Raw genomic sequence first — 13,239 nt, 5'->3', positions numbered from 1 at the left:
GCTGTCCGCGTACAATATGATTTTCACGTTCTCCCTTTTGCACACGGGCGTCTTGGAGCTGTCACAACTTATCCTTTAAAGGTTGGCACAGTAAGGATACTACATGTATCAGCATGTAGACAACATTTTAATGTTACAGCTGGTCAATGTAGAGCTCATTTTAACTACTTACTCGGGTAGTTTCATCAATCATGTGTTGTGTATGTAAAGTCTTGAACCGCAAAATAATTAATGTTAGTATAGCATGCATATCTATACAGTGAAGTAAACAAATACAATATTTAAGGGAGTGGAGTTAAAGTATAAAGTAGCATAAATATAAATATTCATGTAGAGTACAATACCTCAAAATTGTCCAACACTGAAATTAAAATATTGCGAAGCACTCAGATCCTTTACTTAAGTAAAAGTACCAATACCGCACTGTAAAAGTACTTCATTACAAGTAAAAAAGCATGCATTGAAAAAAGTACTCTCAGAAAAAGTATTCAATTTTGTTCAACTTTTGTTTGAACCTCAAAGCTATGCAGTGCAACGTAATTTAAGACAAGAAGCAAAATTAATAGTAAATGTACATAGTTACATTCACCACTGAGTATTAGAAATGTGGCTTGTATAGAGCCTGGCTAAAAGAGGAACTAGGTCAGTTTTAAAAAAAGGTAGATTTGACATGTGATCTTATGTTTATATTCTTTGTCATAAAATACTGGCATTTAAATAGCCATCATGAGACTGAACCCTTGTTTAGCATCATATCCCACAAATAGGACACAAGCAGAAAAAGTATGAAGCATGTTTATTTGTCTTCATACATATGAAAGTGCTGTTATACTTTTGTCTGCTTATAGATGGCCCCCGCAGCGTATTCTTTATGCACAACTTTATGGTGTGTTGCATTGCTGAGGGTGGGTGAGGTCTTTGGACTTGTGCAGGCTGGTGTGACTAATCTACCAGTGATCTACACTAAAGCTTCTCATTGCTGAGGTGCTCATCATTCTTTCCCTCTGAGTCCTCCACCAGCCTACTGCTCTGCCATTAACCACAGAGGTTCAAATATATCAGCACTGCGTTGCACTTTAGTTCACACTATCTCTTACCCAGCACACATGTTGGCCTCTCCAACCTTTTGAAACTTTACAGTTCTGAATGATCATGTTTTACACTTTCACTCTGTGTTTTTCAAATATCAGTGTTTATTTATAACATAATGCGATAGTGCTTACTGGATGTTTTGTTATCATCCATCTTCTCCTTAGTGCCTAGAGTTTAAAGCGATGATGATTTATGTTTGCCATGTCATTAGAGCCTCTAATGAAACATGAAATCATTTACATGATATCTCTAAAAGTGGTTTGTAAATTAATGAGTTTATACAGCATTAATGATGTAAAAAAAATAATAGTATATATCTCTGTGAAAGAGACAACTCCACCAAGGTTATGGACTGAGTTCCTATTTTGGCCAGCCACACTAATAATATGTGCACTTGTGGCCATGTGTGACATTTCAGACAGTAAAAGGGGACAAATTACATAATGTATAATGCCATACGTTTAATAGATAGTTGACTTTTTAGTGTTGTATCAACTGCTTGATTCAACAGATATTATACCCTCAGTCATAGCACTAGCTATTTAGTCAGGCTGCAATCAAAGATTTTCCATTGGCTTTCCCTGAGAGACTTAATGACTGAGAATGAATGGTAATCTCATGAGGTATTAGGTTTGGGACAGAGGGTTTACCATCAAACATGCCCAGACAGCCACAACGTGGCTTAGAGGCTCCTGCTATTGTAGCAACAATAATAAGTACAGTGAAATAGCATGATTGCTTTTAATCAAACGTGTTGGCATATGTTGTTGAATGACAAGAAAGCTTAAAAGTGAATTTGAAGCAAAAAAATGTCCAATGGCGGAAGTGATCCTGCATGGAACATAAAATATCCAGACATGAAAAAGGAAAAATGTGACTTAAAACATGTGAAAGCACTTTAAAGAATGTTGTCAGCTACCATGCCCAGGAGTTCTGCATGTGAGCTGTCAAAGTTGGGTGGTCTATGTTAACCTTTGACCTGTTGTACCCCAGTTGCACTTTAAAGTAGCATTCACACACACATACAAACCCAATCATACATACATTCCCCACACCCTCAATGTTAAGTATAACCTCACATGTGAGGTTAAGTGGACAATGTGTGGGCTGTACTTCAAGCTTTGTATTTCCCCTTTCTTTCCCCACCAGCGTTCCCAGGCGAGAAGCTGAAGCTATGGCTATCTGGCCCTGATAGTATGGGTCTATATATAGACGAGCCTGTGACTGATCTAGCTGTAAGTGTCAGATTCCAGGCACACTCATCTATCCTGGCCGGATCAGCACCTGCTTCTAACTATAAACCCCCCCCACCCCCCAGTGCCGCCCCCCTAGTCCAGCTCACACAGGAAAGCCAATGTCCAACCAAACCTCAGCCCGGAGAGAAAAAAAAAGATCCAGGTTACTCTGTAAGCAATTTCCCCGAGGCCAGCTCAGAGGGGAGTGGCCGAAATAGAGATGGGAGCATTGGAAGATGTAATGGGTCTGAGTGAGATGCCTCTCTTTGCTTTTTCTATTCAAGTCTGATACATGGCAGTGCATTTACATTCTGAAGTTGTCTAGCCAGTGTGGCTCTGCCAGTCTGGGCTGTACAGAGCTTCTCAGTCCTGGATCGGGTCTTGCAAATGAGCAATGTGCTGTGGATTTTGAGAGACAGTTTGGTGGATGTGGGGCAGATATTGCAACACAGAGGAACTCCATGCCCTCGGTAAAGCCTCATCATTGGTCGAAGGTACAGTACCAATCATTCTGTCTTTCTCTGCTTGCATGGGGAGCAGGTTCTCTCTCTCTTGTCATCGTACACCAAGGCAAAGTGGAAAGTTAAGATAAAGGGCATGTATTTGGCGGAGCTAATCTAACCATTGTCAGTTTCAATCTAGGACGAATAAATCTCATTCAAAATAAGTTGCAAATCATGATGAAATCTTCTGTATGTTTGTATTGTTTTAATTTCAAGTTGCTTGCTATTGCTTTTTAGGACATACCCACAGTTTCATTTCTGTTCTGAACCCCTTTTGAGGTTGGCAATATCTCCGTATATGGCGGTTATACTCTGGACAGTTGAGGGTTGAAAGCTATATTTGTTGTTGGCAAGCTAACAAAACAGGAACAATGCAGAGTTAATAGCCTCTATATTTTCTATGAATAAGCTTTTACATCATAATAGTATTCATCAGTGTTGGTGATTTAAATGAATGAGCTGCACACCCTTCAGGTGACCATATCTTACTTCCAGTCCAGGAACAGAGCCCAAAGCAGACCAGAGGAGCAGACTGGACTGGCCACAGTGAGAATTTGGAGCTTGTGGACGAGCGATGGACAGCTGGACTCTCCAGGGGGACAGCTACTCCTTCCTGCGCAGTGCACCCCACCACACCTATTCCCTGTGCCATCGTGACGGCACCCCCAACCACGTTGAACTCTTCGACATCATCAACGTCCCCAGTCAGCGCAGTGCCATTTCCGAGACCACCTGCCTGTGTGACATTTTTGGAGACGACTGTGAGTCACCCTCCCTCTCAAGCAGCCCTGCTGTAGGGGCTCTGGTGGATGATCTGAACGACTCTTCGGGCTCTTACCACACTGCACCAGGCTCCAGTGAAGGAGAGGAGGGATTTGAAGATTCAAGAGAAAGGGTTTACAGCCCCCTGTTGCAGACCGAGTCTTCAAAGAGGAGGCAGCTGGTGGGTGAGGGACTGACCTCAGCGCTTTCAGAAGTTTCTGAGGACAGAAGCCCAAATTTAGAACCAGAAAGGAAATCACCAGTACCTCAGTTTAGTACAGCGAGCCCATCGTCATCAGTCCTCAACACTGGTGAAAGCACCCCCTCTCCTGGACATAATAGCCCCTTTACCCTCGGTACAGAGGGAAGAGCGTCATCCTTGTCTTCCTCCTCAGTTGAAAAAAGATGTTCACCATCATCACCTAGTCCAAGACAAGCTCACTCAGAAACGGATCCAAGAATAACCACTCCCACTTTCAAAGATAGACTTCAGTCTCTATCTCCAAGTCCCTCCCCTGAGCCTAGGAACTGTGTCAGCTCATCTTCCTGTGAATCAGTGAACACCCAGTTATTACCTGAGTTCAGGGACGAACAAGGCTCCCCTGAGCCAAGGAGCAGCTGCTCTAATCAAAAAAGCAGTCCCTCACCTGAGACCACATCCAAAGATTTTTTTCTGGATTTTACAGAGTTAGCGTTTGATTCTGGAGTCACACTTTTATCTCCTTTACCTTCATCCAGTATTACAGAGTTATCATCCCAGTCGAGAGAAACACTGGCCTCTCCTGAGCTGAAGAATAGGCCCTACTCCCCGGATACACAAGCATCATCTCCTTTTTCTGAGCTGAGAGGGAGGGTCTCCCTGCCTGATCTCCTCAGCAGAGGCTCAACACCTGACAACGAAGATTCTATCCACACCCCTGAGCTGATTTCAGATTATTCCACTGCGGAAGGAGACTCTACGACTACTCCTGAGAGCCAGGATACAGGAGTCAGTGCTGTATCTACACCTGCCCCACGACATACACATCCCACACCTGTTATTTCAACAACAACATCTCCTGAACTTGTGCAGAGTAGTGTCTCACCTGAATTGACACACAAAGCTCCCTCACCTGGCCTGCTCTGTGCTGCTTCTCCAGCTAAGACTGGGACAAGAACTCCGTCTCCCGACCCCTCGCATAAAATTAGACACATTTTAACACCTCCTGAGAGCAGGACCCAGGTTTCTTCATCTGTGGTAAATTATAGCTTATCTCCATCACCTGAAGTTACGAGCAGCTGCTCTCCCACAGAGCACAGATATACTGCTCCCTCACCTGAAATTAGGATTACAGCTTCCTCCCCTGAGGTCAGTAGGAGAGAGTCGTCTTCTGAAGAGGAAACAACAGCTGCATCTCCTTTCCTAGATCCTCACTTTGACGTTGCCTCATCAAGAAGCCTCACTTCGTCCCCACACATAACAGGGATTTCTTACTCTGTTGTTCAGCCCGAGGACAGGGACACTCCCCCATTTCCCGAGCTCTCTCGCCTCTCCACCCCAGAGCCTGATAGGACACTTGTGTCCCCTGAAGCAAGGAGCCCTACCCCAAGCAGAGATAGTATACAGAGCAGTATAGCAGAGTCCACCAGTTCACCAAGAGATTCACCTCATATACCGGGCTTCACAAGCTCTGTCCTGCAGCCTGAAATAACTCTGTTGCACCAACCCAGGTATCAAACACCTTCACCTCAGCTAGAGCATCACACTCCCTCACCTGAGCCAAGATATCAAACCCCTTCATCTGACACGTATCAAAGTCCCTCGCCTCAGCACAGAAGTAGAGATCCATCCCCTGTTGCCCCATCTCCTGAGCAGACGTATCATCAGCATTCACAAGTGACCCTCTCTACTGAGCACAACCCTGATTGTACCCGGCCTACTCCTCTAAGAAATACACCTGAGGTTGAGGGGGATTCCTCTTCAGTTGATATTACAGAAAAACAGTACCCAACACATTTGGCAAAAGAGAGTGTTTCACCCGTATTTAAACAACAAAGCACAGAAAGAGAAGCAACACCAAAGGAGGCAAACCTTCAGGATAACTCAAGTTTCCCAGAGGAAAAACAAACCCTTGGCCCCACCTTTGGTCAGAAAGAAAACACTTATAATAATCTCCCCATTGAAATAAAGTCTGCTTCTCCTAATCTTCTAGTCTCCAAAGACAGGAGTCCAGGTATTTCACCTGTCCACAGGGCTGCAACCACCTCACCTGTGCAGAGACTGGAAACCGCACAGCCTCAATTCACTACGTACACCCTAACTTCTGAAAGCAGCAGCTCATTGAAATCTGCCTGTACACCTGAGCCTGCAAGAAGACAGCTGTTGCCCAAAATTAGACAAGAAACCAGAGAGAGTTTAACAGAGGACATGGCCCACCATGTAAACAGAAGGCGGACTCCCTCTCCGCCACTCACCAGGTTTACACCTGTCCACATCATAGCCCCTGAGAAACCATACAGACAGTGGCAGAACAGAAGCAGTAGCCCCTCTCAGGTTGTAGCATCCTCACCGAGTGGTAATTTAAAGAAAGTGACGACAAACAGGGAAAGCCCCAATGTTGCCTATGTGGACAATAATAGCCAGGCCCATTGGGTCAGGCAAGGCAGGCAATTGGAGATGGAGCTGGAGGAGGAAAGGGAGGTAGGTAGGCAGAGGAAAATGGATAGGGAGATGGAGAGAGAGAGAAAGAAGAGGGAGGAGCGAGTTCCTGAAAAGGGGAAGGGTGGGCAGTGGGACGCCAGTTACAGAGGGGAACAGGTTGAGCTGTCATTCAATGCCAGGAATAGAAAAGGGCCTGCGAGTCGCAGTACAGCTCCCACAACCAGAGAGACCCGCCAGGGACTGCCAACAGTGCATTCTTACTCAGAGAGCTTGCCTGCCACCAGACAGCTACAGCAACAACAGAGTCTGCTTAGAGTTGCTTCCCAACAAGACAGCAGGGGTGGTGGTCCTAGCAGACGGCGTCAACCTCCTTCACCACACAACAAGAGCAGTGTTCCTGGACGCGTGGCCGTAAACAGGCCCTGCCGGAGTTCCAGCTCCAGCATGGGAAGTGAGCTTGATGAGGCAGACGATGAGGTGAAATGGTTTACAGACTTGGCTTTCAGCAGCCTGTCAAGCCCTGAGGTAGATTACCTTGACATGTACAACTCCAGCCAACGTTCATCTACCAACATTTCTCAACCATCTACACAGGAGAGCCCAGCCAGGGTCAGTGCCGCCTGGCCGGCCTATGCTGACTTCAGGGGTTCTGCTCCCAGGCTGGACAATGATGAACTCTCCTTCCAGCAACCACTTGCATACTACTCAGACAGCCAAGATCCATCAAGGCGCTATGAGATGGGTAGCTTTGAGTGCGTGGATGTGGCCTTGGAACGAGAGGACTCCAGGAGGGTGAGAAGAGGAGTGCCAAAGAGACAGATCCAGCTGAAGAGAATGAGTAATGCTGAAGGGAGGCAGGATGAGAGCAGTGAAAATAGTAGTCCTGGGTTACCAGTGATGGTGGAAAGCCCCTCTCTAGAGAGTCATTCCAGTGAGACGTTCATGAGACAACACAGTACACCAGCAGCAATGCAAGAATGCTACATTTCTGAACGCAGCCGTGAGCGCAATCAACAAAATGAAAGAAAATCCAAACTCCAGAAATCTGCTTCTCTGGATGAAACATGCCCTAAAACCAAGATGGCCACTTCTCTCATTAAGAGTGTGTTGTCCAAGAAGATGGAAAGTGTTGACAATCAACCTGATGAGCAGGCAGGAGAAGAAGTGAGCCCCGCTTTTGAGGAAAACAGACGACCAACAGAAAGCGCAGCGGCACCGCTCAAAGAGTCCCCACTACCTGACCCACATAAACTTAGTTCCAGTCTTCAGTCAGATCACAGACTTTCATCTGAGGGTCTCCCTGCGAGAGCAGAGCCAAGCACAAAGGATGAAGCCAAACCACCAAAAAGCTTGAGAGCGAGATCCAGTAACAGGCCAAGTTCATCCAGCAGCAGCCGAAGTGTTAACTTTTCACTGACCGAGAGTGAGGAGGCTGATTGTCAAAGCACGAATGCAGCCTCATTAAGATCCGCAATGAGATCAGAATTGAAAGTGCCGTTTGATAGTAAACAGTCAACAACTGGAGTACAACGAGCTGATGACAGTGAGACATGGGACGGAAGAGAGGGTGGTGACTCAGCAAATGCCACTGCCGGGAACTCAGGAGCTCCTTCTGCCACAGGAGCCAGCCGCATGCAAGTCAGGGTGACAAACAGAGACCAGGAATGTGAAAACACAGAGGACCATAAACAACTGCAACCAGATGCCAAGGGCGCTTACATGTCACAAACACAGGAGATTAAACTCAGAGCCGTGGAGAAAAAGAGAGCCTCCCTAAATGTCTGTCTCACACCTGAGGCAGAGAGCAAACCTTGGGCTTCTTCACCAGATTTGAAGGAGGAACGGCTAGAGACCAGTGTGGATGAGAAAACAGAGGAAGAAGAAGGAAATGGGAATAATAAAGTTAAGGTCCCCATTCACAAAGTTAGAGATGTGAGGCGGCTTGTAAAAAATACATATAACCTGTCCTTCAAGGCAACTAGTGCTGTAATGCCATCAAATGTGGACGAAGAAAGGATGAACACTTTAAATGAGGATAGGAGGGAAGAAATCAAAGATGAAAGGAGTGAAGAGGTCACAGCACGGGAGGAGAGGGAGGTAAGGCAGGAGATAAGGAGGAAGGAGAGGGAGGAGGAGTTCAGGGTGGAGAGGAAAGAGGAACAGAAAGAGGAGGTAAAAGACTCAAAGCTGCTAACCTTATGTCCACCTCTTCAGAACAAAGGAAGTCCTCCGTCTCGTCCACAGCCGATGCAAATACAATACAAGGCTGTTTGCTGGAAAGAAGAAAAAAATAAAACGTCACGCGGCAAGAAAGACCCAGAGAACCCAGGTGACAAACCCCAGGCTGCTCAAAAGCTCGTCACACAGGTAAGCAGAGAATCACACAACACACTGAGTTACACAACCGGAGACGCGGCAATTACAAAGTCATGTCAACATGGTGTGAACATGGCATCGGAAACACAAGAAACTACGACGGATGTACATAAAGTGTCAGACAATGAGGATAAACCTGTGCTGCTTAAGACCGACAGAAAGCCTCCCATGCTTGGCAGCCTCCACAAACTGCCCAGTAAGGAAAGAGAGGTGTCCACTGCTGTAGTGTTAATAAGAGATGGATCCAGTAAGACCAAGACATCTGCATCTCCATCCCAGGAAGAGATTCCCACCCTAATCCAAGCCCCAGCTGCTTCACACTCACCTGGACCCACTACCCCCGGCAGTAACCATGCTAGCGGTGGCCACTCAGTTTCAATGCTATTAAAAGAGAAAGGCTACCAAGCTGACATTGGAGCAGTGGTGGGTGACATGAATGGACATGGGGGTAAAGGGGTTCCACGTAAACATGTGAACTGCCTGGAGATCCCCCTTCAGACCCCGAGTCCTTCACATGGAGGTCGGCTGGAGTCTCATAGAGAGAGGACATTCTCCTCCTCATCCACCATGTCTGGCCCCTCAGCAGCATCTGACAACACAGACACCCTTACAAAGGCAAGAGAAGACGAGGGCATTAGCAGTACGCCTACAGTAACAGACACAGCAAAGCAAAAAAGTGCTTCTCCGCTAAGGAATACGCAGGAGCAAACACCACCTACCGCCAGACACAAGGAACTTGGAGATTTTGAAGCAGTGAAAAGACTAGATCCAACTTTCCCCCCAAGGTCTCCTGCAGTAAGGAAATTCAAACCACAGGCAATTGAGGTTAAGTCGCTGTCTAAGGAAACACAGAAACAAGAGACACCCACAAACGTTACAGGAAACAGCAGGCCTCAAACCATTGAGGTTAAATCTATAGCTAAAACTTCTCAAAAGCCAGTAGTGCCTCCAAAACCAAGCTGCAAATTTATACCAGCAGATTTAGGATCAATGCCAAGTGAAACGCAGAGACCATCAGCAACATCTGTAAAGCCACAAGGTGAGGAGAGGCCTCAAACAATTGTTGTGTCGTCACCGACAATCTATAGAAAGATCTCTAATGAGTCCACATCAACGTCAAACTATACAAGAAAACTGGCTGTGTCTGCAGTATCCAGCCTCAAACCTCCATCTTGCAAAGCAACAGCAACCACCATCTCCAATCTCTCAAACCAGTCAACAGCATCAGAGACAGAGGCATCTAATAACAGAGGTCAGCAGCAAAGGCCAGGGGCCTCACTTCAGAGTTCTAGATATACACAGAGACCCACAACCTTAGCTACAGCTCCAATATCATCCACTGGGCCAGGTTTCACCTCAGCTCAGGGTCCAGTCTCTGACCCCAAATCAAACCCTGTCCCTGGATCTGAATCAGCTGGAGCCAACCAGCCAAGCCAGCCAGCTGTTATGGATCTAGACAGCCAACCCCAGTATACCAGGTCGGCATACCCTCATGAACAAGCTATGCCGGCAACTTCAAACAGTACAAAACAACCTGCAGCTGTTTCCACAACACAAGTGCCAGGATACACACCCCAGCCATGCCGCAGATCCCTCTCCAGCGAGCGCTCCCAAAGGACAGATGACCATCTGTTTTATACCTCAGACGACCCTCCGAGCTACGATGAAAGAGAGAGCTTTAGTCCCCTCATGCTCCCAGATCTGACCTCCAGGAGGTCAAATCGCTATCAACCCTCGTCTCGCCCTCCTCCCTGCTCCTGCACAGCTGGCTGCCCTTCCCACCCTGGTCTCACCCCTCCTCACCATCACCACAGCCCCCATAACCTCACCCCTCCTGCCCCGCCACACTCTCCAGGCCAGGCGCTGCCTTACCCGGTGGCTCAGCCCCCTCTCCGTCTCCACCAGTGCAGACCTGACGCTCAGCCAATGAGCTACCAGCCCGGCTCTCCCAAATCAAGTCCTCTTGGTCCGAGCCAGCCACCGGCCATATACCAGCCTCTCCACCAGCCTCCTCCCTGCCCTCCCCACCCCTCACTCATGCAGACCTGCCCTGCTGAGCGCCCGCTGCAGCCACCCCAGCATATTGACCTTCGACGACCCCCTGTCCACAGATCCCCCCATCAACAGCCTCCAGGCATGGCTCCTTACAGCGATCCGGGCCACAGCCTTTCTCCTGGCCTACCTCCAATGGATCCGCAGTACATGTGTGGCCCTCAAAGCCTGGGGCCGTCCTATGGCTCTGAATATGGGGGTGACAGCTCCAGTTTGTACTCAGAGAGCAGCTATGGACAGACACCTCGCAGAGTGCTCCTGGATCCTGAGACAGGGAAGTATTTTTACATCGAGGTGCCTGTGCAGCCACTGAGAAAAATGTTGTTTGACCCAGAGACAGGCCAATATGTGGAGGTGCTCATCCCGCAGCAAGCAATGTCACATTCAGGCCTGTATCCTCCCGCAGCAGCCCCCTACACATCTGTCCACAACCCAAACATGTACGCTCCTGCTCCACAGTACATGCCCTATGCAGCTCCTCCTCCCCAAGCCCACCCCCAGGCCCAGCCTCAGCCACCCCGATATCCTGAGGCCTCTACCGCTGCAGCAATGCACCCAGGTGGGCCTGGGGTCAGCTATAGGAATCTCTCCGGTCAGTCCAAGCCAGAGCCTCAGAGCCATCCACCGCTCGACCAGAGCTACCTGGAGAGCATGTATTATGTCCCTACAGGGATGAATGCGAGCCCAAATCCCACCCCACCAGACTATTACCACAAACATCCCGCCAACCTTCCCCCAACAGGGGGGAAAAGGTCCTGAAATAGAGGACAGAGGCCGCCTTCCTGGAGCCTGTTGGGTTTTAAATACACAGTGTATAAAGGAGGTGTTTAATGTTGGCCTGTAATGTTATTTGAGTTTTCACATTGCAACTGAAGCAATTCTTTGGTTGTTGTTTATTTGCTGCTGCTTGTTCTGTGCTGGACTGATTTAATAGCGCAAGATATCTGATTCTTGAGTTAATAGTTTTGAAAACACAAGAGAGGAAGAGATTTTTTTATGAGGTGTTCTTAAATCTAAAAATGATCGATTACAATTTTTGTCACTTTTGATACAGGGTAAAAACGTCATAGTGTAAGTTCACCAGTATTGCTCAGGCACGACAAATTATTAGGTTTTACTGACGTGCGTACTTTAACAACAAATATCTCCAAAAAACTTGAAAACACTGTTTTAAAAGAACCTCATGTTTATTTTATTATTGTGTTACTCTAATATTGGATGAGTGAGTTTGTGCACATGATGTCTGCAACAACAATGCCAATAAAACATGTTATGTATGAAATGCTCTGCTCTCCCATGCCTTCATCTATTTATATATAGATTCTTTCTGTGGTTCATCATGTAATTAGGCCTACGGTGTCAAATACTAAAACTGTCATGCAAATATAGTCTTGCAAAAACTTCATATGCATTGGTATTTGAATCAGTAACTGCATTAAACATTGTATTAATTTCAGAATCAAAAAATGCAATGCATTATTTTAAGGAAAATATTGTAATGCATTAACAAATATTATGAAGTCAGTGGTTTTCATAATCAAATGGTAAACCAAGCAGTGAGAGATCTGTCTATATGGATAACAAAGAGTTAGTGTAACAAGTTTTAGGGTGTGGGCCGTGCACAGACAATAGTGCTGGCACACTACATCACTACACCAAATTTACACATGTATACCATATAAATGAGGCTATCTTAAAACATTTATGAGTTTAGACAATGCATTAAATATATTTATATATTTCCACTATAATGCATCAAATGTTCGACAGCTGCTGCTTTGAGACCAGTTTTGAAAAGAAGCAATTTATTTAGCTGCACCCCTGACATTTTTTTTCTTTGCCTTGAGAGGGCACTGTCACTATTGCAACAGCACAAATGATTAATCATAATAATTTATCAATCTTTGGTTGGATTCTGAATTGGATATGATTGGTCACGTGCCATGGAAACCGTTAATATTCAGTATTAAAGAGGTGTTCTCTTATGCTGCTGTGCATTTGTATCAGCACATTGTACAACTGTGACCACTGGAGGGTGCCACAGACCACCAGAGCAGCACAGGTAGCCCCATCCTGAAGGTATGTCTAAATCTGCTAACCTCTCGTGAGAAGGGCCAGTCACTCTAAAACACAGTTTAATGATTTCCTAATCAAAACCTGAGCCCGTTAACAGAAACCAGGGCCCAATTTGTTAGTCCAGAGGGACACAATTGGTCTCCACTTTCTTTGATGTGGATGGCAGGAAAATTAATGAGAGCTCTGACCAGTAGCTGAGAGGGGCTTGAGTGTGTGTGGTTGTGTCTGACTGAACAAAACCCTGTTTCATCTGACAGAAGTAACTCAAAGGCCCACAGGCACACATCTGGAGGGGATATAACACTCACAGCACCTGGCAAATTGTGTGGTGTCTGTATGTGGGTCTTGGAGACCTATCCACAGCTGTGTATTGTTAGTAATGCCAACTGAATCAGAAGAGAGATGCTGTGATGTCCTACTGATTAGAAAGAGACTGACTTAGTTCCCACAACAGCCAACGTGTTACTAAGGAGGACACTGATCCTGCGTTATTAGGGCAAGT

General features: G+C 46.5%; 1 protein-coding gene across 1 annotated transcript; it reads left to right on the top strand.

Annotated features, from left to right (window-relative positions):
* The first annotated feature begins 3,404 nt into the window (after positions 1-3,404).
* On the top strand, positions 3,405-11,937 carry LOC142962763 (uncharacterized). Its single transcript, XM_076103398.1, has one exon. It carries the CDS (start codon positions 3,405-3,407, stop codon positions 11,418-11,420), a length of 8,016 nt encoding a protein of 2,671 aa, XP_075959513.1. The 3' UTR covers positions 11,421-11,937.
* The last annotated feature ends 1,302 nt before the right edge of the window (positions 11,938-13,239 follow it).

The sequence above is a fragment of the Anarhichas minor genome, unplaced genomic scaffold (genome assembly GCF_050575085.1).
Source record: "Anarhichas minor isolate MPS153535 unplaced genomic scaffold, ASM5057508v1 ptg000028l, whole genome shotgun sequence".
Taxonomy (NCBI): Eukaryota; Metazoa; Chordata; class Actinopteri; order Perciformes; family Anarhichadidae; genus Anarhichas; species Anarhichas minor.
This window is presented reverse-complemented; position numbering and strand designations above follow the sequence as displayed.

Bases quoted from the DNA above. Each gene is read 5' to 3' on its own strand.
- LOC142962763 (XM_076103398.1), top strand. From the start codon at position 3,405: ATGGACAGCTGGACTCTCCAGGGGGACAGCTACTCCTTCCTGCGCAGT.